This window comes from Vidua chalybeata, chromosome 5 (assembly GCF_026979565.1).
Source record: "Vidua chalybeata isolate OUT-0048 chromosome 5, bVidCha1 merged haplotype, whole genome shotgun sequence".
Classification (NCBI taxonomy): domain Eukaryota; kingdom Metazoa; phylum Chordata; class Aves; order Passeriformes; family Viduidae; genus Vidua; species Vidua chalybeata.
The window spans coordinates 16,981,495-17,003,051 of NC_071534.1; the positions used below are offsets into that span (position 1 = coordinate 16,981,495).

At 44.0% G+C, this 21,557-nt stretch overlaps 2 protein-coding genes across 2 annotated transcripts; both read left to right on the forward strand.

Moving 5' to 3' along the window:
* Nucleotides 1–3,982: 3,982 nt before the first annotated feature.
* APOLD1 (apolipoprotein L domain containing 1) lies at nt 3,983–11,848 on the forward strand. The gene is made up of 3 exons (XM_053944200.1): nt 3,983–4,077; nt 7,085–7,256; nt 9,411–11,848. Exon 3 carries the CDS (start codon nt 9,416–9,418, stop codon nt 10,154–10,156), a length of 741 nt encoding a protein of 246 aa, XP_053800175.1. The 5' UTR covers nt 3,983–4,077; nt 7,085–7,256; nt 9,411–9,415; the 3' UTR covers nt 10,157–11,848.
* Nucleotides 11,849–13,360: 1,512 nt separating this feature from the next.
* DDX47 (DEAD-box helicase 47) lies at nt 13,361–21,515 on the forward strand. Its single transcript, XM_053944121.1, has 12 exons — nt 13,361–13,455; nt 14,060–14,153; nt 15,599–15,787; nt 16,457–16,528; nt 17,000–17,118; nt 17,686–17,757; nt 17,877–17,993; nt 18,143–18,289; nt 18,582–18,719; nt 20,088–20,158; nt 20,691–20,820; nt 20,911–21,515. The coding sequence occupies exons 1-12, from the start codon at nt 13,366–13,368 to the stop codon at nt 21,028–21,030; spliced, it is 1,359 nt and encodes a 452-aa protein (XP_053800096.1). The 5' UTR covers nt 13,361–13,365; the 3' UTR covers nt 21,031–21,515.
* The last annotated feature ends 42 nt before the right edge of the window (nt 21,516–21,557 follow it).

The window sequence follows — 21,557 nt, forward strand, 5'->3', positions numbered from 1 at the left end:
AAGTCCTAGTGGAGAGAGAAGCAGATTTCTGTTATAATAAAACCCTACTGCCACTTGCACTTATCATTGACACTGGATGTACTCACCAGGTTTAGGTTCAGGATGGCCTGGAAAAACAGTTCCTGCTCCTCAGTTTGGTAATTCCAAACTCTTCTGCCATCAAACACATAAAAATGTGGGAATGGCTTGGCTGACTTTCTGTAGGGCCCAGAGCAGTCAGTTGCATCTGAAACACACTTTCACCTTCATTTCAGCACCCTCACAAGGAAACATCTCAAGAGGCTTTGGACTAAGAGCAGCCAGCTTTCAGTTTCCAAAATGTCCTTCTAAAATAATAGCATTTCCATCCCATGCAACAGTCACAAAACCCAAAGGGAACAGTAGAAAGAGCAGTTTGTTCCAGCTTTCAGCAGCTATCTGGAGAAAATCCTGACCCACAGTTTTGGTTTGGGTGGCAATGTACACATCTGCCTGCCAGCTCCTGGTGGGGACTCGCATTTTTTCCCATCTCACTCTGAACCACAACATTCACATCACTTAGGCAGTTTTATTTCCTCTGAGGCAGCCGGTCTTAAACTTCTGGCTGACTGCAGCTCACCGTTCAGGTTCACCGGCTCCCCTTTGGTGCCCACCCTGGTCAAGCAGAGAACAACCTGCAACGCCTCCACTTTCTGCAGAGAAGCCAGGAAGATGAGCTATCACCTCCTAAAAACAAGCTCATAATGGCTCAGAAGAGGTGGACAAGAATCCTTGGGGGAGAAGAGGTTGCCCCCTCCTGCCTCTGTGTTGCTGGAGGGCAGGGATTGAAGATGATGTTCCCAGCACTTTTCTAGAGGACGCTGGGCTGCAGAGCCAGCAAAGGAAAGGAGCGGCTTGGTGCAGATGTCCAGCAGCTGAAATGCTGCCCTGAGCCAAGAGCAAAAATAGCTGCTGCTATCACTGCACCTGTGAAGACAGGAAATGTATGAATTTGGGCAGGCAGGCATCTTCAGAGAGGAGCTAGAGGAGGAGGAATACTTCTGGTGGGTTGTTTTGCCGCCTTATTTTTCAGCACAGTAAGGTCTGTTATGTAAAGTGCTTAGTTGTGGGATCCTGAATAAATCTGTCTCTTGTTCCTTTTCCACTAACTCTTCTGGCAGTTTTGAACTAATGAACAGATTCTAATTTTTTTTTTAATTACTTGCATGAAGCAATATTCTTTCCTTATTGCTGACATCTATTCAAATGAGGATTCCTATGACAGCTGTCCAATCACTTCCATATTAATAATCTAAAAAAAAAAGACATTTTGTTCCAGTAGCCTTACAATGGAAATATTCTTGTTGGCTTGCAGAAACCTTTTCTTTTCCAAGAAATATAAAAAGAAGAATGCAGTATAATATATCCTTAAACATGGGAAAGTCTCAACCATCAAAGGCCCAGAACAAGGGAATTTAAAATCATGACCTGATCAGTATTATAAAAGCTGTGTCAGGTCAGAGGGTAGCTTCAGGGAGCAAACGTTCATCTGAAACTGCCACCTCCATTCACCATTTGTTCTGCCCAGGAGGCAATGAGCAAACCATTGGCTTCCTCCCTGCCTCTGTTTCCCTATGTATCAGGTGAGAACAGGAACCTCCAAAGTTCATTGAAAATGCTGCAGAACAGCAAGGAAATGAATTGTCTGTAGCTCCATGTTGATAATCAGAGGTCCTGGATCCAAACTGATGTGATTTTTGAGTATACATCAGGAAATGCGTCAGCCACCATATGCTTCCCGAAATATAAAAAGTGGTGAGAAGTAGGCGGCCTGATTATCCATGCCTACTTGCAATCTACCGTGCTATGGAGGAAAAGATTCCTGCTGAGGAGCAGATTTTAGGGAAAGAGACTACTGTTTTCTAGGCTCTCTCATGACCTGCCTACAGAATGGCTGGAGAAGGAAGAGTTTCAGGTGCAATGATTGGTGTGTGCTAAAGCTAAAGGAAGAAGGATGTTCATCTTCAGACATCACTGTAAAGAGACACAAAGTACAGCAACATATTTGCTTTTCGAGATCCAATACAGCTCCCTGACTGCACCAGGTTGAAGGGAGGGCTGACACAAAGAGAATATATTCACCCTTTTTGCCCAGTTCCAGTTTTCCAAGCCTGCAGAGCTGCTTCAAGTGTGAAAACATTTTTCTAGAGCTATACCAGCTCACTACAAAATGTTATAATCTGATCTGAACAATTGCTAGATGTCTCATGTGCTGCAAATATAAAATAATTTATATACCAGCCTAGAGGGGAGCCCTAGGATACTACAAGAGATATTAGTCAAAATCTGATTTTGGTATCAAGAATGCAATTTGTCCTTAAAGGCAAACACTTCACTAACACTTTTCACAAAGTGAACACAAAGTTTTTCAAGGCAGGTTTGTCAAATACAGAGACTTGATTCATGATGGACATAAAGGCCATCCCAACAGCCATATATCTCCTGCTGAATACTGGGTTAAGTATGGATGCAAGCAGTGGTACCTGTATGACAAATATTTGGGAGGTACAGAAGGCCACACTGCATGTTCATAGCCAGATGCCCATTTCTCTTTGGATCTAGATGAAATCCATCCCTCTTGCACAAGTGTTCTGTAGTTCAGAATTGTTCCCAAGTCATGCTGGTGTCAACAGGGTCAAAAGGTACCTGAAAAATCCATGGAGGAGAAGGGGCTGTTATCAGAGGGGACCGGCAGGGATGCACCACTGCCACACACAGTCTTCCACAACAGCATCTCCTGCTCACACTGCAGGACACCAAGGGCTGGATTGAGGGACCATCTCTGGCCCAGAGCAGGGACTGTGGGACAGGATATTTGAAATCAGAACATAAACCTAGCAAACCTGTGGGATATCGAATGAGGCAGGAAAGGGATAAAGAACTGTTGTCTATAATTTGGCACATATTATAGAGCAGGTGCCTGGAAGAGATGGACTGAAGGAGCTTTTGGGGCTGACTTTTCTTCTCCTGTCTCTAGAGGGAGCTTCAGAGTGTGAATAAACTTACTGCATATGAACCTCAAAAGGGGGCTGAAATTAGGTGAAATGCATCTCTATCTGAAGTTCAAGGTAACAGCTTTTAACTTTTCCTGGACTTCTTCAGGCCTCTGTGTCTCTGTCATGTTTCTATTGTGCCAGATGGGAGGGTTAGTCGATGTAACACTAGCTTTTGAGATTCCTAGGCAATCTCAGCCACAATTTGACAAAGCAGTCAAGATTTCAAAGACACAGACTTCTTGAAAGTTTTACAGAAATAAGTAGATTTTGTAGGTGAGAAGAATCCAGACTCCCTTTTTTCAAGAGAAATGTTGCCTTGTGAACTCAGCCATCAAGAAGTCTATTGGAAAAGAGACATGAGAAACCAGGTTGCCTAGTTTCTACTTTTTACCAGTCTAAGAGGTTTATTTGTGGTTCTGGAAATACGTTGAACAATTCTCTATTTTCTATAGTCCTGGAGGGGATGGGTAGCCAGACTTGCTCTGGTGTGGTGCTGCTGCTGCCACTGCTGAGAGGGTGAGCACAGAAAAGCGTTCACCAACAGCGCTGGTGTCAGCAGAGCCCGCGTGTGGCTGCTCTGAATTACGTAGCTGTGCCACGGCCAGGGCAGGAGGCTCATGGGCTGAGTGAGGAGCTGCTCCTTTGTGCATCAGAGTCTTATGCCACACAGCCTGCACTGAAACGTGTCATTAAAGCTGGCAAATGGCAGCATAAGCTGCTCTGTTTAAATGCATTGCAGGAATTCATTCTCCACATCCAAATAAATACTTGATCTGTGCAAACACTGCTAACAGTGTTTTGACAAGGCAATTTAGGATGGTATTTTTGTTACATGAATGCTCGCTCACAAAGCAGGCACAGTCAGTGCACTTGGCTAATTTTCTGCTTAAATAGAACTAACAAGAGGTGTTCTCATCCCATAGGCTTTCCCGTTCTCCCCACCCTGTTCTGCTCTTTGCAGCTTTCTTCAAACCCAGCTGAGGACCCACATACACCGTTGACCAGAGCCCAGAGCAGCCTGTCACATTCTGGAATGCTTTCAAAAATTAATTTGGATCTGCTGGTAAGATTACTAAAAGCTGATACAGCCCTTTTGTTCCAATTTGCTTTCTTTGTTTTAGTTTTGGTCTATTCTAGTTTCCACTGATTCTGAACTAATATCTTGCTGTGAAAAGTTAAGATTTGTCTTTGATACAACTGAAAAAGAAAATAAAAGGAAAAAAAAAAAGACAGCTTTTAGCTCCAGGGTCTAGTAGTTAAGGTTGAAAGTACCAAGCATGGCAGAAATCTCTTGTTAAAAAGATGGTATTAAGTGTAAATTTACTCACTTTTTCTCCGTTATTTGATCAAAACAATGTTTGTAAAGGAAGTATTTATTTGAAACTCCAGCTTCAAATGTTACACATTTGCATTCAAATGTTACATAGCTGCAAACAGCTTCAGATCAGACACTTCTGCCATATATCCCTTCTGCTGGAGAAACCAGGAGCATAAAAACCAGTTCTTTCTGCCAAAATCCCCTGAAAGGAAGAGAGCTGAGGCAATAAAACATCCTTCCTTCCCTTTTCTGGTCACCTGCTCCCACAGAATGCCCTCAGGCATTTCAAGAGGATGTGGCTAGATGGGAAAGGGTGGAGCAGAGGTACCATTTTTGGCCAGGGTCACTGTGAAACACCTGCTGTGCTCCTTCCACTATCAAGCCCAAGCATTTTGCAGGTCACCAACAAAGAGGCAGCAGTGTACAGCAGGCAGCATGGTCAGGTCTCCACCAGTTTGCAGAACTGCCCAGTGAAGGCTAGACCTACTCCACACATCTGGAGATCCCTGATAAACTAAGATTCACTCCAAGCAGGCTCCTGGAACCTACTTGGTGACCCAGCAGATGTACTTACATCTGGGCAAGTGCACTAATGGCACTAGAAGCCTTCCAGTCCTTGGCAGGTGCTGAGAAAAGACACTTTTCTCCCCTCCAGCTCCCATTCCCACCTGCTCACCTTCGCTGGAGCTGTTCTTTCTAATTATCGGTGTGAGAGAAGACCAGCAGTCTCACCAGAGGGATGTTTGTGAGAATGTCAGCAGGGACAAGAACCAATAGCAAAAATGCTGTGGTAGGGCCACTTGCTAGGAAATAGTGTTTCTTTTTATAATACACATCTCTTCTCTAAAATCACATTGACATCTGTAGCTCCTCACATGAAGTTCATACTTTCTGGGTATGCACCTTATTAAAAGGGTGGATTATGGGGAAATATTCTCTTTAAATGGTGAAGGAGCCCAGGGATGATTCCTGTGAGGAACCATCCTTGGCTGAGACCAACATCTGACCTTGAGTGAAGTGCAGATCTTTCAGTGGACACGAAAGTCTGTGAGGGATAGTCTAAGAAAAATGAATTGTCTCTTCTGCACCCTAATCAGGTCCTTGCCCATGGACTGAGATTTACAGGAGTTTTGGACAATATTTTGCAGCTAAGTATATTGAAAGAAGACAACTGGGACAAGGAGAGCATCCAAAACTCTGTCATCATTCTTGACCCTTTTTTTCCTTTTCTTTGTTATTTCACTTTTACCAAAACTCGCTGTCCTAACAAGGACGTATCTGCAGGCACAAATTCTAACACAGATGCAGTCACATGATAAAAAAAGTGCCCTATTCTATTCGGGATTGTGAGAAAAGAACTCTCTATCAACTGCAAACCCTTGCCAAGGCAGATGGGCTCCAATTCAAGCACACACTTGCTAAAACAAAGGGAAGGGCTAAAGCAGAGTTTCCTTCAGTGTCAAAGCTCACCTTCCTGTTAACGTGCAGTATGTACAGATTGTAACAGACCAGAACTGCATATTTTATTTCAAAACAGTGTTTTCTCTTTTCATGCCTGTAACAGGTTGAAATAACTCTCCCATGCTATTTATTTTTTCATTCACATTTCATCTCCTGTAGGTCCACCCCTGAAAAAACATTTGGCATACTATTTCATACCTATTTTAACATAATTGAAAATGAAGTTGCTGTTGAAACGAATAATCCTAGCCTTCTCCTCTCCCTGCCTGCTACTTCTCAGTCTCAGCCCTTTTTAAGGTCAGCTCCAGCAACTGTGTGGCTACGCGTCCCCCATATTCAACAGGCAAGCCTCACCACTCAGTGACAGCTAGATAGCTTTCAGATTAGCTAGGTCAGGGGCAAAATCAGAGCTTCCCTCTCAACAAATAGTCCTGAAGAGCAAGAATCCACCAAACAAGAAACTAGGTGCCCCATCTTGAGGCATGGCTCGAAAGAAGTGTCCCCAGGACCACAGGCCTTATGTCAATAAAGACACATGTCACTTTGGACTATCACTGAGTGCCATCAAAAAAGTTATTTTTCCTGATCCCATCAAAAGAATCTTTGATTAAAATGGCCATGGTTCAGCATGGCAGTGCCAGGAGTGGCACTTAGGCTATTCCTACCCAACACCTTCATCACTTCTTCCCTCTGGCCACATCTGTATGGCACAACTGCCAGGCAACAGCAGGCAGCAGAACAGGGGATCCAAATGATCCTTTCTTTCTGATTACTGATTGCTGGGCAGGCACCTCAGGAAAACAAGAGGGCTGTTTCTCAACCATTGTGGTGCCTATGGTTAAGAATCAGAGTAAAACCACAGGGTGATCACTCCTTTTGCAGCATGTTTTTATGTACTGGGAAGGAGAAGGGATGGGAATTCAGAGCAATGATCTTGCTGTGGGGCTGCTTCCCTTTTATGGATTTTCCCAAAGAGCTGGGATTTTAAAAGTACACTGGCCTTGAATGGAGTAGTTGGCTGGCTGATTGCTCCCCTGGCTCTAGATGTGTAGTGGAGGGAAACTTAAGTCATCAAACAATTGGCAGCTCCAGCACAGAGTAAAGTCAGTTGCTATTTCAGGGAAAGGAAAGGCAACTGTTCCCTGCAGGGAATGTCTGCACTACCTCAGAGCCAGGAATAGGCTGCGATTTTTAAACCTTTTTTCCACCCTACACTTCAGGAAAAGTGAACACACAATGTTCATTCGCAGGGATCGTTTCCTGAACATGATGTGTGCTCACTGTCCCACAGGTCACTTTCCAGTGTGTCACATCCTTCTGCACAAGGGAGAACAGGAAATGGCAAACTCCCAGTATGAGGCAAAGCATTCCCATCGCAGCAATTGGTCCGCAGGAGCTATAAATTGGTCTCCTCCAGAAACAGATCAAAATTTGTCTTCTGGGAGGGTGGCTGGAAACTGAAGGTAAGTTTGAACCAGTAATTTTTTTAGTGTCTCTGAGTACTCTATTAGGAAAGTGTTTGCAGGCTTTGGACTAATGTATACCTTTACTGTTGGGGAGATTTTTCTCTAAGAGCAGGAGTTGGATTTTTTTTCCTTTCTGCTGGTATTAATCAATGTGAAAAGATTTGCATCACTACATGGCCTATGCCTTACAATGAATGATTGTTCTAATAATTCAGTGAGATAGTTGCTGTTATTATCTGAGACAGTTCTCAGCAAGTAAATCTTCAGAACAAATTGTTAAGAGGCTACAGGAATTGACATATTTAATGATCATCATATTGATCTGTTGTTAAGTTTTGAGCATATTGGTGATATGCTCATTGTCCATTTCAATGCTGGTATCCATTTAGATTGGTGTTAGTCCTTGTCTTTCCAGCTTTATTTCTAATTATGGTGTAAAAATAATAGGACACAGGCTCCAGTTAAGAGAAGCACAATGTACTAAGTGATTCAAACGACCCAAGAACACCAAGAGAGACTGGGGACATTTTTTGAAGGGCATGGGGGACGTCTTAAAGGTGTGAGATGAATTAGGACAAGCCAGCAGAAGGGAGAAAGATTGCAGTGAGAATTATTTATGAATGCACTTCCAGATGGAAAGACTATGGTACAAAGTTTTCTCCTTCTGAAACATGAGGATTACACAGAATGAAGCCCCAAGGATCCTAACTACATAGTGTGACTTTATGAGGGACCACGCACCTTCAGTTCCCACAGTACAGAAGACTTAGAAGTGAAAAGGTGCCTGCAGCAATGAACAGCTTTGCTCAGTTGGCTTAGTGACAGGGTCTTTCTGCTACAGAGACTCCTTTTGGCTGTGAGGGCATTATGGGCTCCAAACAGCTTCTCAGCTCTATGGCCGGAGCTTGCTAGGTACAGAGGCAGCACAGATGTGTGCACAATGCAGTGTTGTGAAGCACAGAAACTCTGCTTCCACCAGACAATCAGCTACACCACTCCTGTTGGCTCTGTTGCCTCAACTTCCCTGTAAGCAGGATTGAAGTTGCTGGCTTCCTTTGTAGAGCATTTTGCAGCCCTAGAGCAACCTGAAAATATTTATTGGAACATTTCCTTCTGCACTTGTGGCAATGAACAGAGACAGCAGAGATTTTCTAGCACAGAAACACTGAAGATTCATCTTCTAGAAGTGAAGCCTCTCCTGCTGTCTTGCCAGGGGAGGTTTTCCAGACCCAGCAGTTTTCAAGCCTTTTCTATTCACAGGCCTCTGTATTTCCCCTGTTTCCCCATTTGCCAGGGAGTGCACACTAAAAATGGGCCTGCTTTTCTCATGTGCTCTCACAATTAATTTAAACAAGGTTCAGAGGCCTCCCTACCACTGTAACTGGGTATTTATGACCACAGGTTGGACTAAGCACCACAGAACAATAGTTACCATCTTTGTTCATACACTGACACCAGGTTACAATAGGAAAAAAATGCGGCAGGGCCTTGAGTTGCTGAAGCTTAAAAAAAGGAAGGATGTTCACAATACCCATCCAAGGCATTAATAAGCTTCTCACCTCCTACATGGAAAATCCAGCCACAGACTCCACTCAGCAGCCTCCCTCTGTCCTCCTTAATAGGAAATCACCCCCAAACAAAAACCTGGGATGGTGGCTTTCACCTGCTTGGAGTCTGACCTTTCTTGTGAAAGCTGTCCTTCTATATTGCAGATCCTCTGAATCCCACCAGAGAGACAACAGATTAGTTCTGGCAACGTTGCTCTTCTGGGCACTGAGTCACCTAATCTCAGGGGAATTTCTGTCCCCAGGGTTTCAAAAGACTTTTTATGTCTTCACAGAGATACTGGTAACAGCACCTCTGACCCCAGTCCTTAGGATATTTTAGTCTTTGCAGGGATTAAGAAAAACATTTTAATGTTTCGCTCTCTGAAAGTTACAATGGAATATGTAATTAAACGTACACATTCATATGGGTAATGTGTGTGTACATGAGTGTGCACGTGTGTGCAGATGGAAAACCCTTCTTTAGCTGGGTTGAAGCAACAAAAATTTGGCTGGATGCCATCCCTGAAATAGTGGTCCAGGATGAGCATGTCTTGTGGGGCTTTTATACATAAATCCCAACCCAGACTCTTCTTTCTCTGGACAGAAGCCATGGAGAGGAACAGTGCTGCCTTTCCGCAGACACCAGACCCCACGTACCACTTCCACGTAGCCCTGCTGGATCAGAGACGGAGGCTGCGTGGCCAAATTGCTCACCTTCACAAGGCAGCTCGGAAACTCAACAAGCTCCGCAAGAGGTCCCTGATTGCCAATGTCAGCGGGAGCACCCTGACCGCTGCCGGAGCAGTCACAGCCATCCTGGGGCTGTCCCTGAGCCCGGCGACGCTGGGAGCCTCTCTGCTGGCGTCGGCTGTGGGTCTGGGGCTGGCCACGGCAGGGGGGGCCGTCAGCATCACTTCCGACCTCTCCTTAGTGCTCTGCAATTCCCGGGAGGTGAGGAAGGTGCAGGAAATTGCAATGACTTGTCGGAAACAGATGAGGGAAATACTCGGCTGCCTGGAGTTCCTTCGCCGGGGGCAGGGCCCAGGTGACCCTACACTGCGCCAGTCAGAGAAGAGGGCATCCATCTCGCTCTACAACTCCGTCTGCTTCATGGTCTTCTGCGGCTCCCACAGCTTCCTCGTGCCTGAATACACAAAGGAGGTCACTAAAGTAAGCCAGGCTGTGCTGAAGGCCAAAATCCAGAAGCTGGCTGACAACCTCGAGACCTGCACCAGGGCAATGGATGAAGTCTGTGATCTTCTTGAGTCCAGAACAGAGCTTTCCCCATGTACAAGGAGACTCAGCTTGGGTGCTAAAACCACTGCTGAGATCCTGAGACCGTCCAGCTGAAACAGTGTTTGGCCCATATTAAAACTGGGTTTGGAGACATTACATTATTAGCTGTGACCATTAGCACTGCTTCCTGTTGTTTTACAGTTCACAGTGCTGATGCCGTGAGGCGGACGTTCTGCAGACCCCTTTTTCCCCAGCCATCTCCACTGCTCTGCTTCCTCAAGGCAGCAAAAAGAAGTAGGTCAGGAGACAAATGAAATAGCTGATGCTGACTGAGCCTGGTTTGTAAACAACTTATGAATCTGTGTGTGGTACAAGGGCTGGAGTACCCTAAAAAGCCAGCAGCTGCCAATTTCCAGTAGAGTACAATCCCATTACCAAGGTACATCTGGAAAGGCTGTAGAAAGAAGCAGCTCCAGATATGACAGACTGTATGGATAGTTCACCATCCCAGGGTGAAATAGTAGGGCCAGAATTTATCCGTTTTGGAGAAACCGCTCCAGACTGAGAACTGTGATGTTTGTATTCTATTTATTTACATCGAATGTTTTTAAGTTTATGATATTGTATTTAAGAGTATATATATATGTGTGTGTGTGTGTGTGTTGTTTTTTTTTTAAGGAGGCCTCTGTTCCAAAGGAAAACTGTTGTTTTTTAGAGTAAAAGCAAGTCTGTAGCATGTGAGAGCAAGTTACCTGTTATTTTGCTGTGAGGGAGGGCAAATCCCTGTAGAAAAAGGAAAGCATGACCTGAATGCTGATAGTAATAAAATAGGTGAAACACAGTCAAACAGTGACAATAGATTTTAGGAGTCAAAACAGAGAGAAGAAGAGTGGCCCTGGGACCAGAGTCTGCCTCAGGGCATTGGTGGAAGGAAGCAGTTATATCTCCTGCAGCAGGAAGGGAAGGGTAGGTTGGTGTTACTGGTCTGAGCTGGAGCCCCGCCACGATGGGAGCGCACCTGAGAGGTGGAGGTGCCACTCTCCATGCAGTCAAGCAGCCTGTGAGACCCACACGGGATCATCTGTGAGGGGGGAGGCAGCACTCATGGAAAGCTACATGTACTCCTAGCAATGCTTCCCATGGAAGGCTTCATATTAGTGAAATACATGCGGGTACTAATATTCAGGAGGGGTAGAGAGGAATAGGATGATTCAGTGGCAGAGCCCGTACAAAGCAGGAGCAAGGACTGGGACCCTGTTTCAAGTGACTGTTCTGCTAAATATGCCCTTTGTGATTTTGAGCCATCAGTACCTCAGTTCCCTGTCTAAAAACAGGGATAGTAGCACTTCCCTACCTCACAAGGATGTGTCTGGGATCATCCCACTCAGAAGTGCCCAAGTATGGTGATGATGGGGATCATGTCATTACCTGAAAGAGGTACAAGGAAGAGACCCCGAAACTAGCTTGAGGCGACTAGAAGAGTTAATGCAGAGGTAACTCCCTCCACAAGCATGCCCCAGTGGATAAGGGAAAGTTCCCTGCGCAGGCACAAATCCAAACGATCAGAAAAACCTACTCTGTAATTCTGTAACACTGACCAAATTCCTAGGGAGGGCAGCACTCCATGTCACAAAGCTTGAATCCTTGTCCTTTTTGTCTCTTCTTTTCATGATATTAATATTAGTTTTAATATGTTATAGGAAGAATAAAAGTTCTGGTTCCCCAGAGTGGGACTCAAATGCTTTTGATACCATGCCTGTTTGAACAGAAATGAACAAGTACACTGCTGATTTGAATAAATGAATAAGAAGCACTTTTGTGTCAGTGTCTCTCTGCACTCCTGGAGGTGATGTGCTTGTATACATTGTCCATCTCTTCTCATTATGCACCCATTGTGAAATAGCTGACATTATATCTGCACTAAAATTCATCTGCTGGGGATGCTCTCACCCTGCCCCTGCTAAGGACTCTAACATGCAGCAGAGCTAGGAGCATATTTGTTTAAAGCCAAGTTTAAAAGCCTTAGAGTGACAATTTCTAAATCCAGTATAATCTGCAGTGTCCTGTGCTGAAAAGCACAAAAAAGGAATTACTACTTAGAAGCTGTATATTTATTTTATCATGCATGAATGATCCCAACAGCAGTTTAGGACAGGAGAAAACTTTCATTCAAATACATCTATTGACAATAGGGAATTACACAAACTGGAATTTCACCAGAATAGAATTGCTCCACACTGCTCCATACTAAAACAGCACCATATAATGTGGGCAAGGAGTTCAGTAAAGAATCACAAGCAGTGACTTCCTGTCACATCCCTGACTCCATTTCCTGAGGCATCCTAGTGACCCTTACAGGGGTTCATGTCTACGTGCTGGCCAGGCTTAACCTTTAGCACTAACGATAATCAGCAAGCTGATGGCTCAGACTGCTGTAATTTTTGAAACATATGGTAACAACGAGCATCTACATAGGATGCTTTTGGGGTTTTTTTTTTGTTTTAATTTATCATTGCTCCTGAGCACAGTGGGATGCAGCAGTTTCATTTTTACTCCTGCCCATGAATTGTTTCAGGTTTCCTCTTCTTTCCTGTCACGCAGAGAGTTCATTCGTATTTCCTCTCACTTTCCTCATTGTTCTGGGTGCAGAGGAAATGCCATGCTTGGAATCCAGGGACAGATGCTGAAGTGTATCAGCATTTCCACTGACAGCACGCCCAGACAGACTTCCCAGAGAGAGAGGGTAAAAAAATTCATAATTCATACTTCAAAAGTTCATAGTAGCAATTATCATAAAAGGAAAACAATGTGGGACAATGACAGCTTTTTCTCTCTTCCCATCACTAGTGCTTCAAAGTGTTTCATACCAACACATCCGAAGCACTTAATTTGTTCTTTATACGCATTATGGATGTAAGTTTATACATATTCTTGCCTTTTTGTGCCTGGCCAGCTCATTTTGCCTGTTCTTTCACCGCTGTAGAAGGTATGAACTGGGAACAGCATCAAGCACTGCCTAAGCCGTGCAGAGCTGAGTGCAGGCGTGAGGCTTGGCCGCTCGGGGCGGGCAGACGGGCAGGGGCAGACGGGCCGCCGGGCGGGCAGACGGGCAGGCTTTCCCACAGCCAGTTCAGGGTGCCCTTGTCCCAGGACAGGCGGCCCGAAATCCGCAGCTCTCCCTTCCCCGGGCACCTCCCGGAGCTGAGGGAGAACCCACCCGCTTCGCTCGGCTCTTTGCCCGGAACTACAAATCCCGTCGCGCCCCGAGGAGGGACCACAGCTCCCAGAGTGCTCTGCCCTGCAGCGGGAGGGGACGGGCCAAGATGGCGGCAGGAGAGGAGGAAGGGTCGGCGGTGGAGCCGGAGCAGGAGCCGGCGGCGGAGGAGCAGCAGCCACGGAGCTTCAAGGACCTGGTGAGGCTGGGCCGGAGCCGCTTCTGCCCCCGGTGCTCGCTGCCCTGTCCCGAGGAGCAGCGTCCTGCTCCCCCCGCGCGGATGAGGCCGGGAGCTCCCGTTCCCGCGGGGCAGACACGTGCGGCGCTCCGCGGGCGGCGGTGCCGGGCCCGGGCGGGAGCTGCGGGCACTCGGCCGCTGCCCCGCGGGGGTTGGCATTGCTGCTCCCATCGTCGTTCCGCAGCCGGCCGTCGCTGTCTTCAAGTTGTCTTAACTTGACGTGGTGTTTTTTGTTTTCTATGGCTATGGGTCACCCCTGAGATGAAGAGATAGATGTGTGTGAGGAGGGAAGTTGCTTGTGTAAACTAGGGCAAGACCGACCATATTCTTCCTGTGACAGTCATCTCTAACGGATTTTGAACAAACTCGATGAAATTACTGATGGAAGTGGGGATCACTGTGAGCAGCCTTCCCTTTCAGAGAGTTGCACTGGGGTCCTCGTGGGGTTTGTCTGTGCTGGAGACAAGTTGGCTCTGTTGCAGCATGTATTTAATTTAACTCTGTGATTTAATTTAGATATTTTTGGTGATGTCTCTTTCCCTTTTCTCTTGTCACTAATGTCCAGGGAGTGACAGATGTCCTGTGTGAAGCTTGTGAGCAGTTGGGATGGAAGGTGCCAACGAAGATCCAAATTGAAGCCATTCCAGTGGCTCTCCAAGGTGAGCAGTTGTACTTCTTTGATCCTGAACTGGGGACTGCTCCAGGAGCTCTATGTGAATGAATTTTCCTCAGTGAGAAGGATCAGGAATGAGTGTGTCCCAACTTCTTCATTATTCATTATCTCTGTCTAGAAGTAGTTTTCATATTCATTCTCTGCCCTTTCCAAGTGGAGCTTGGAATAGTAGTTTATCCTATAACACTGTCTGCAGTCACAAACTTTCAAATAGGCACATTGTTCCTTGAGTGTTCACTCCTGTTGTGTAGTTCTGACACTCCATGTTAAATAGAATTCTTACTAATCATCTGAACTGCTAGTCCACATTGATAATTTTATTCCTGAAATACTCAGGGATACACAGGAAGCTTCCCTGAGTATTTGGACTGTGCTGCTTCTGATAGAGACCTACAGAGTGTGTTCGTGTGCGTGACTGAAAGTGAAGATGCCTTGACTGACTCCTTAGTGTGTATAATTTGCTTTGCTGTAAGCAGGCAACTCTTTGAAATTAGATTTCTCAAGTGAGTAATAAACCAAACCACAGTGACTTTCTGTAAGCATTCTGGAATTACAGAAAAAAATTAATTACTGAATTCAGCAGACATTTCTGCCTCTAGAATTTTTTTTAACAACCCCCCCCCACCAAAAACACTCTCAAGGAGGAAAGGAACAACGTAGTGACAGAATGGGAACAAACTTTCAGTGTCTGCTCTGTCCTAGCATTTAACTTTTGTCAGACTCTTTTACTACACACATAAGATTCTCTTGGGGCGGGGGACAGGAAACAAACACAAAGGTAAGACTGCATGCCTGAGAAATTGTTTCCAGTGTAAGGTATGTTGACAGCATGTTCTTCTTGGCTGCATGAGCTTAGGAGGTCATAATGGATTCTATTGATGAATTCCACCCTGTTGCCTGCAATGTTTTGGGGCAAAAGACTTTCTGTCCTGCCCTTGCTACTGAAGGAACTGATGTAGATTACCCTGTTAATCAATGGCACAGTTGTGCCATGTGAAATGTGAGTTTGGAAGTGCTGTGTTCCTGTAGTTTGTGTAACTGAAGTTGCAAACACCGCAGTCTGTTTCCTTGTAAGCCAGTAAACAGACAGCATTTGGACTAGAATAGTGAGGTAGAGTCATTAAGCTGTAAACTGATGTCAGATTTGAGTCATTATAAAGGACAACTCTACTTTGAACCTAAGTATTGTATGAAACCCTGTATATTAACAGAAGTTTTAACTAGAAAATTGACTATTGAGACTGTACAAATAAAATCACAGTCTAAAAATGCTTCAGAGAAATTCTGAAATTCTTTTTTTTTTGCCTTCTGTGTGTCTGCCTTTTTTTCTGTCCTTAGGGAATTCTTGTGTTTCGTTGCACAGTGCTTTAAAGCCTTCTTTCTCTGTTCTGGATGTATAACAGTTTTTTGTCCCCTTGCTCCTTCTCGCAGGCAGAGACGTCATTGGACTGGCAGAAACTGGCTCTGGAAAAACAGGAGCCTTTGCTTTGCCAATTCTTCAAGCACTGCTGGAAACACCTCAGCGATTATTTGCTCTTGTCCTCACACCAACAAGGGAGCTGGCCTTTCAAATCTCAGAGCAGTTTGAAGCTCTTGGGTCCTCCATCGGTGTTCAAAGCAGTAAGTAGCTCTTACAGTATTGGACCAGTTTTTCTGAAGACCAGTTTGTCAGCTTGAGATTGCAAAGATAAAAATAGAGGATTTGTATGAGGGGTTGAACAAAATGTGAGAAAAGCTTATGCTGTTGGAAGACAGAGATCTGGTATCAGGTTTGAGAAAAAAAAGACTGTATGGTCTTTCCTTATGGAGTGGTCTACAGCTCTTCTGCATTCTACGTCTAAATAGCTAAAGGTGGAAATAGAATGTTCTTAATAGTGGGTTTGTGTTCAGTGAAATTGCATAGAGCTCCCTCCTACGGTGTGATGTAGTTTAATCTTCCTTTCAGTCTGTCTGTATTGATTCTTTAGATAATCTCTCAAAAAAAGCTTTGTGGGTGTTTTTAGAATTCCTAGATTTTTTGCAGATGAGTTAAACTGCAAGGAATAGGTTCTGCCTGTAGATCTGCAGCTGTGAAAATAAAATACTTGTGGCCAGTAAGGAATTAATTGCATGGCTTAAGAAGCCTAGGAAGGTCAGATATGCTAAAATAAAGTAAATTCTCATAAAAATAAGTAGCTTTTCATTTGTACAGAATTGCTGTGGGTGGTGGGCAGTTGGAGTAAACACTGCAGTGCCAGGGGAGGGCTGGTGCTACACTGAGGGATTCACTCCCCTCTCTTTGTCCTGCAGCTGTTATTGTGGGTGGAATTGACACGATGTCTCAATCTCTGGCCTTGGCCAAGAAACCACATGTTATAATAGGTAAGTTGATGTGCTGGGGATGTGGAGTATGAATATTTTGAAACTGCAGCTAACCAAGGAAAGGAGAGTACATCCTTCATTTGTTTTTTGTCCCAAGCTCTGAGTACTGGCTTGTTAATGTTTCTAAAGTATCCACCAGTAACTGTTGTTACAAGCTCATTCCAAAGCATTCCTGCTAGACCTAGAGTGTTTTTGGCTTGTTTTTTCATTCTCCTCAAGTATTTAAAATGCTGGTCTCATCCTTCTCAGTACAGCTTGTCTACAGTTGTTTTAGTGTCACTTCTTCTTAGGACATTCTTCAAAGAGTCTGACTCCACTCTCTGAAGTTACCCTATGAAAGAGTTATTCCACAAAGCAATCTTTACTTTTCTTGGGCAAAGAATCCCATTTCTGTAATGGACAGCTGTCTTGCCTGTCTGGATCTTTTCCTCTGCTTTCATTCTGAATTTGCTCTCCTTATGCTGTTGGTAGCAACCCCTGGCCGTCTAGTTGATCATCTGGAGAACACAAAGGGCTTCAACTTACGAGCTCTGAAGTTCCTAGTGATGGATGAGGCTGACCGGATTCTTAACATGGATTTTGAGACAGAGGTAGGGATCTGCTGAAAGATGAGTTTGGAATGCCAGATGAGTCACTTTAAAATCGCTTCATATGGGCACATATTAAACATTGAGCTGTTCTGCAGAAATTAGTAGTAAATTGTAACTAATGTCTAATAATTACACCAAAGTCTGTGGTAGGATTAGAACATGGCAGAGTTCTGCAGAGCACTGCCAAGAAAGTAGGAGGCACTTTGTCTCTGAAATCCACTGGTGTCTCTGGAGTGCCTGATGTAGAATGTAGTTAGTGTAGAAAACAATCACACATTCCTGCAAAAATGTTGCCTGATATTTGCACTGTTGTTGGACTTTTGAAGTTCACACTGCCTAATTGTCAACAAGATATCAGCCTACACCTTCCCTTTAGAAGATAAAAAATTTGTTCCTACAAATTTTGTAGGAACATGTATGTAATGTATGTTTACACATGCATTATTCCTCTAATGTATGTTTACATATACATTATTCCTCATGTGGATGATCTTTATATTTGTGGAAGGCTTGTGTCCTGCTTGCTTGTAGTATTTAGTATTTCCATTTCCTTATCTTTTTTTACAGGTGGATAAGATATTAAAAGTGATTCCTCGAGACAGGAAGACATTCCTGTTTTCTGCCACCATGACCAAGAAGGTGGGAGCAGACTAATCTGTTTTAGATCTCCTTCCATCAGGCTAGCCTCTTGACTAGACTGTATTAATACAACTTTCTGACAAGATCTCTGTCCAGCTAAATTTCATTGCTCTTACCAGGTTCAAAAACTCCAGCGTGCTGCTCTGAAGAATCCTGTTAAATGTGCTGTTTCCTCCAAGTATCAGACAGTTGAAAAACTACAGCAGTACTACATTTTCATCCCCTCCAAATTCAAGGTAATGGCACTTCTGTTTCTTCTCTCTTATTGTCTTTTCTTGTTCCCACATCTGTCCAATATCTTGTCATTTTCTGAGTCCTAGACTTAATGTTGCACATGCGATTATCTCTGGGTTGTTTTATGAATTCTCTCTCTGTTTCTTTACAGGACAGCTACCTGGTTTATATCTTGAATGAACTGGCTGGTAACTCTTTCATGATATTCTGTAGTACATGTAACAATACTCAGAGGACTGCTTTACTGCTCCGCAACCTGGGGTTCACTGCCATTCCCCTCCACGGGCAGATGAGTCAGGTATGGGCATGAACCCACAGAACAGAATAGGCAGGGGGCCTGGGGCTTGGGAAATGGGCTGCACCATACAGAGTCACACCTGCCTTGCAGGAGGAGTATTCACAGCTAGTGGACTGGACTGAACATAGAAATTTACCTAACATTAATGGTGCCGCTGATTCTGTAATATTTAAAAAATAGAGAAGTGAAATTTTTGGAGTAGTTTCTCCCCCAGTTCTTTTGTGCCAGTATTTTAACAAGAGCTAACTAGAATGAATGTTCTTCTCTCATTCCCTTTTCGTCCTTTTTCCAGAATAAACGTTTGGGCTCTCTAAACAAGTTCAAGGCAAAGGCACGTTCTATTCTGCTGGCTACTGATGTTGCAAGCAGAGGTCTGGACATCCCACATGTGGATGTGGTGATAAACTTTGATATTCCTACACACTCTAAGGTAAGCCTGTCTGTGTACCAGCTAAGAGCTTCTGGTCACTGGGAGCAGACAAAGGAACAGAGAATCTTTTCTCTGTTCTGCTGGCTGGAAGCCTAATTCATGATTCTGTACATTGAAAGGTGTAGTTCAGCCTCTGCTATTGAGTTGGAATCTCTGTTTGTATGGTCTCATGGCCTGGGTTGTAGAAGTGATCCTGTAAGTGAAGAGGGGAAGTAAGGAATGCTCTGTGTCTTTGCATTTCTGCTCAAACTGTATGTTTTGCCTTTTTACATTAAAGGGCTTTGAAAACAATTTTAACGTATTACTAGTTTCATGTAGTCATCTCTGTGTCCGTGATTCAGGTCTGCCTTCATATTTCAAACTGTTTTTAAAAGAGAGAAAAATTCTCTGATTATAACATTCAACAAGCATTTGGTTAAAAAAGGTGTTCTTAATAAGTCTCACCTTCATATCACAAAAGTACAGCAAAAGGAAAAGAAAGTAAGTTACCAACTTTCTGTATGGAAAGTATGGGATTATCCCAGGGATATGACTGTTTCCCAGCTTAGTTCCAGAAATCATACCATTAACCTACGCTTCAGGAATTGCTATTGTTGCTTACAGTGATTAAAGATTCTGTGCCTTGAAAACAGAAAAAAGTCTTGCAAACAGAAAGGTCTTTTGAAGACACTCCTTTTGTAAAGGCACAAAAGTAAGAAAAAAAATGGTGGGGGCAGCAGCTTGAATGGTGTTATTATGGTCTTTGTGCTCTTCTCTCTCATCTAACCCATAGAACAGATCCTTTCTTACAATCCTCTCTGCAAATCCTGTATGGAGAACGGAGTATTTTAATTTCCATAATGTAGTATGAAACCCGGAAAACAGCCTAGAACCATATTGACCAAAGATGCTCGATAGATCAGACTCTTCTAAATTATTCTCAATCATCCTCTCTTTCACCATGCTTGCCAAATTTAAGTCTGTTTGTCAGAGAGTTTCTCTGGAAGATGCACTATGCAGAGCACTAGATCCCAAGACTGAAAATGCAGGCATGGGGTCACTGTGAATATTAGCTTTCCAAGGAAGTGAGAGTGAAGTCTTGGCAAGGGTCATGTATTGCAACTTTTATCCTGCAGTCTGGAATAATTGGATTTGGTCTTTTTATTTAAAAAGAGAAGAATTCAAATGTTAAAACTGAAGTTGTGCCTCCACTTAGGCGACTTCTCAAAATCTGATGCTGCACACCCTCCTGAGCATTTAATGCTGGCAGTATGTTCTTGGCATTCTCTTGTTCTTTCCTGAAGAGAAAATACGTAGGCTGATCTGCCATAAGACCTGTTCTGTGTTTGGTGAAAATATATTATTGCTTATCAAGAAAATTCTTTCCAGGATTACATTCATCGTGTTGGGAGAACAGCTCGAGCTGGAAGATCTGGCAAATCTATCACCTTTGTCACACAGTAAGTGATAAAACTTAATGGAGTTATTCTTTCCAGCTGTGTTTCAGAGCAGAAAATCTGTGACCTTATCCTGGGTGAGAATAAAATACTGCTTTTCATTTTGAAGTGCTAGTTGGTTTTATTTAGTTAAAGGTGAGAGAATTCAAAACCTAGGGTGGGGAGGGAGAAAAGTCTAGAAAAATTCTAGAAGCAGGCATTCATTGAGCAGAACGGTTTATAACTGGACTATACAATATATTTTTAAAATATATAATGCAGGTTAAGTAACTTTGGGGGCGTTTTATAAACACTGAAGTATCTGCCTAAAAAGAAAATCTGTACCAAATACTTCAGAACTGAGATGAGATGAGCTGAATAAATCAGAGAAGCCATGCCAAACGGCATCATTTGGATGCATCTGAGCTGCTTGTGAGACCATCAGCCCAAACTAACAGTATCTGTGGGCTGGAGATAAGGGCTGAAGTCTGTGAGTGGTGACAGCTGAGGCCCTCTCAGGAGGGCTCATTCAGGCTGGCGTCTTGTCTTTCCTCAGGTATGATGTAGAGCTGTTCCAGCGCATTGAACACCTGATTGGCAAGAAGCTGCCAGCATTCCCCATGCAAGAGGAAGAAGTTATGATGCTGACAGAGCGTGTGGCTGAGGCCCAGAGGCTTGCTCGAATGGTGGGTGCTGGCTTTTTGACCCTGTCCTTGCTGTTGTAGTCTGAATTTTTTCAGGCTAAACTCTGGGTCAATCTATCGATTGCATTGCAGGAGCTGCGGGAGCAGGGAGAGAAGAAGCGATCTCGGAACGATGATGATGACACAGAAGAGGCTATTGGTGTCAGGAATAAGGTGGCAGGAGGGAAAAAGAAGAAGAGGAAAGCCTTCTAGTTTGGTATTTGAACGGACTTTTTTATTTTTCTCTTTATGGCTATCTGAGCTATCAAAAACAGTCTACCAAGCCAGCGCCAGTGGATTTTTTTTCAGAATTACATATGAAATTTGACAGTCCCTGAGGAAAAAACCCACTTTTCTTCTTCACCATCTACAGACTGATCTTGGCCCATGTTGGTAGCATGGTACCAGTTTTCCTTTCAGGGACACTGTCAGAGACCATCACCTCTGGCCTGGAGGCAGCTGTGGTCTGGCCCTGCTCATTCACTATGAAGTGCAGTGTGAGTGCAGCTTTTGCACTGCTGCAGCCTGTCCCACTATCCAATCTCACTGAGTGCATCTGGAGTCAGATCTGTCAGAAGAAAGAGGAAATGTTAAAAAGAAGTGAGTGAGTTTTCACAGCATACTGTGATGCCCTTGCCTTGGTGAAGGGATGTGTTACACAGAGAACTCAAAATATATTTTGCTTAATTTTAAAGCTACCTGGTTTTCCTTGTTTTGTCACTGACCTGTTCTGTTCACTT

Bases quoted from the DNA above. Each gene is read 5' to 3' on its own strand.
- APOLD1 (XM_053944200.1), top strand. From the start codon at position 9,416: ATGGAGAGGAACAGTGCTGCCTTTCCGCAGACACCAGACCCCACGTAC.
- DDX47 (XM_053944121.1), top strand. From the start codon at position 13,366: ATGGCGGCAGGAGAGGAGGAAGGGTCGGCGGTGGAGCCGGAGCAGGAG. The intron at 17,758-17,876 runs GTGGGAGCAGAC...TGCTCTTACCAG, and splicing joins CTGCCACCATGACCAAGAAG to GTTCAAAAACTCCAGCGTGC. The intron at 20,159-20,690 runs GTAAGTGATAAA...GTCTTTCCTCAG, and splicing joins TCTATCACCTTTGTCACACA to GTATGATGTAGAGCTGTTCC.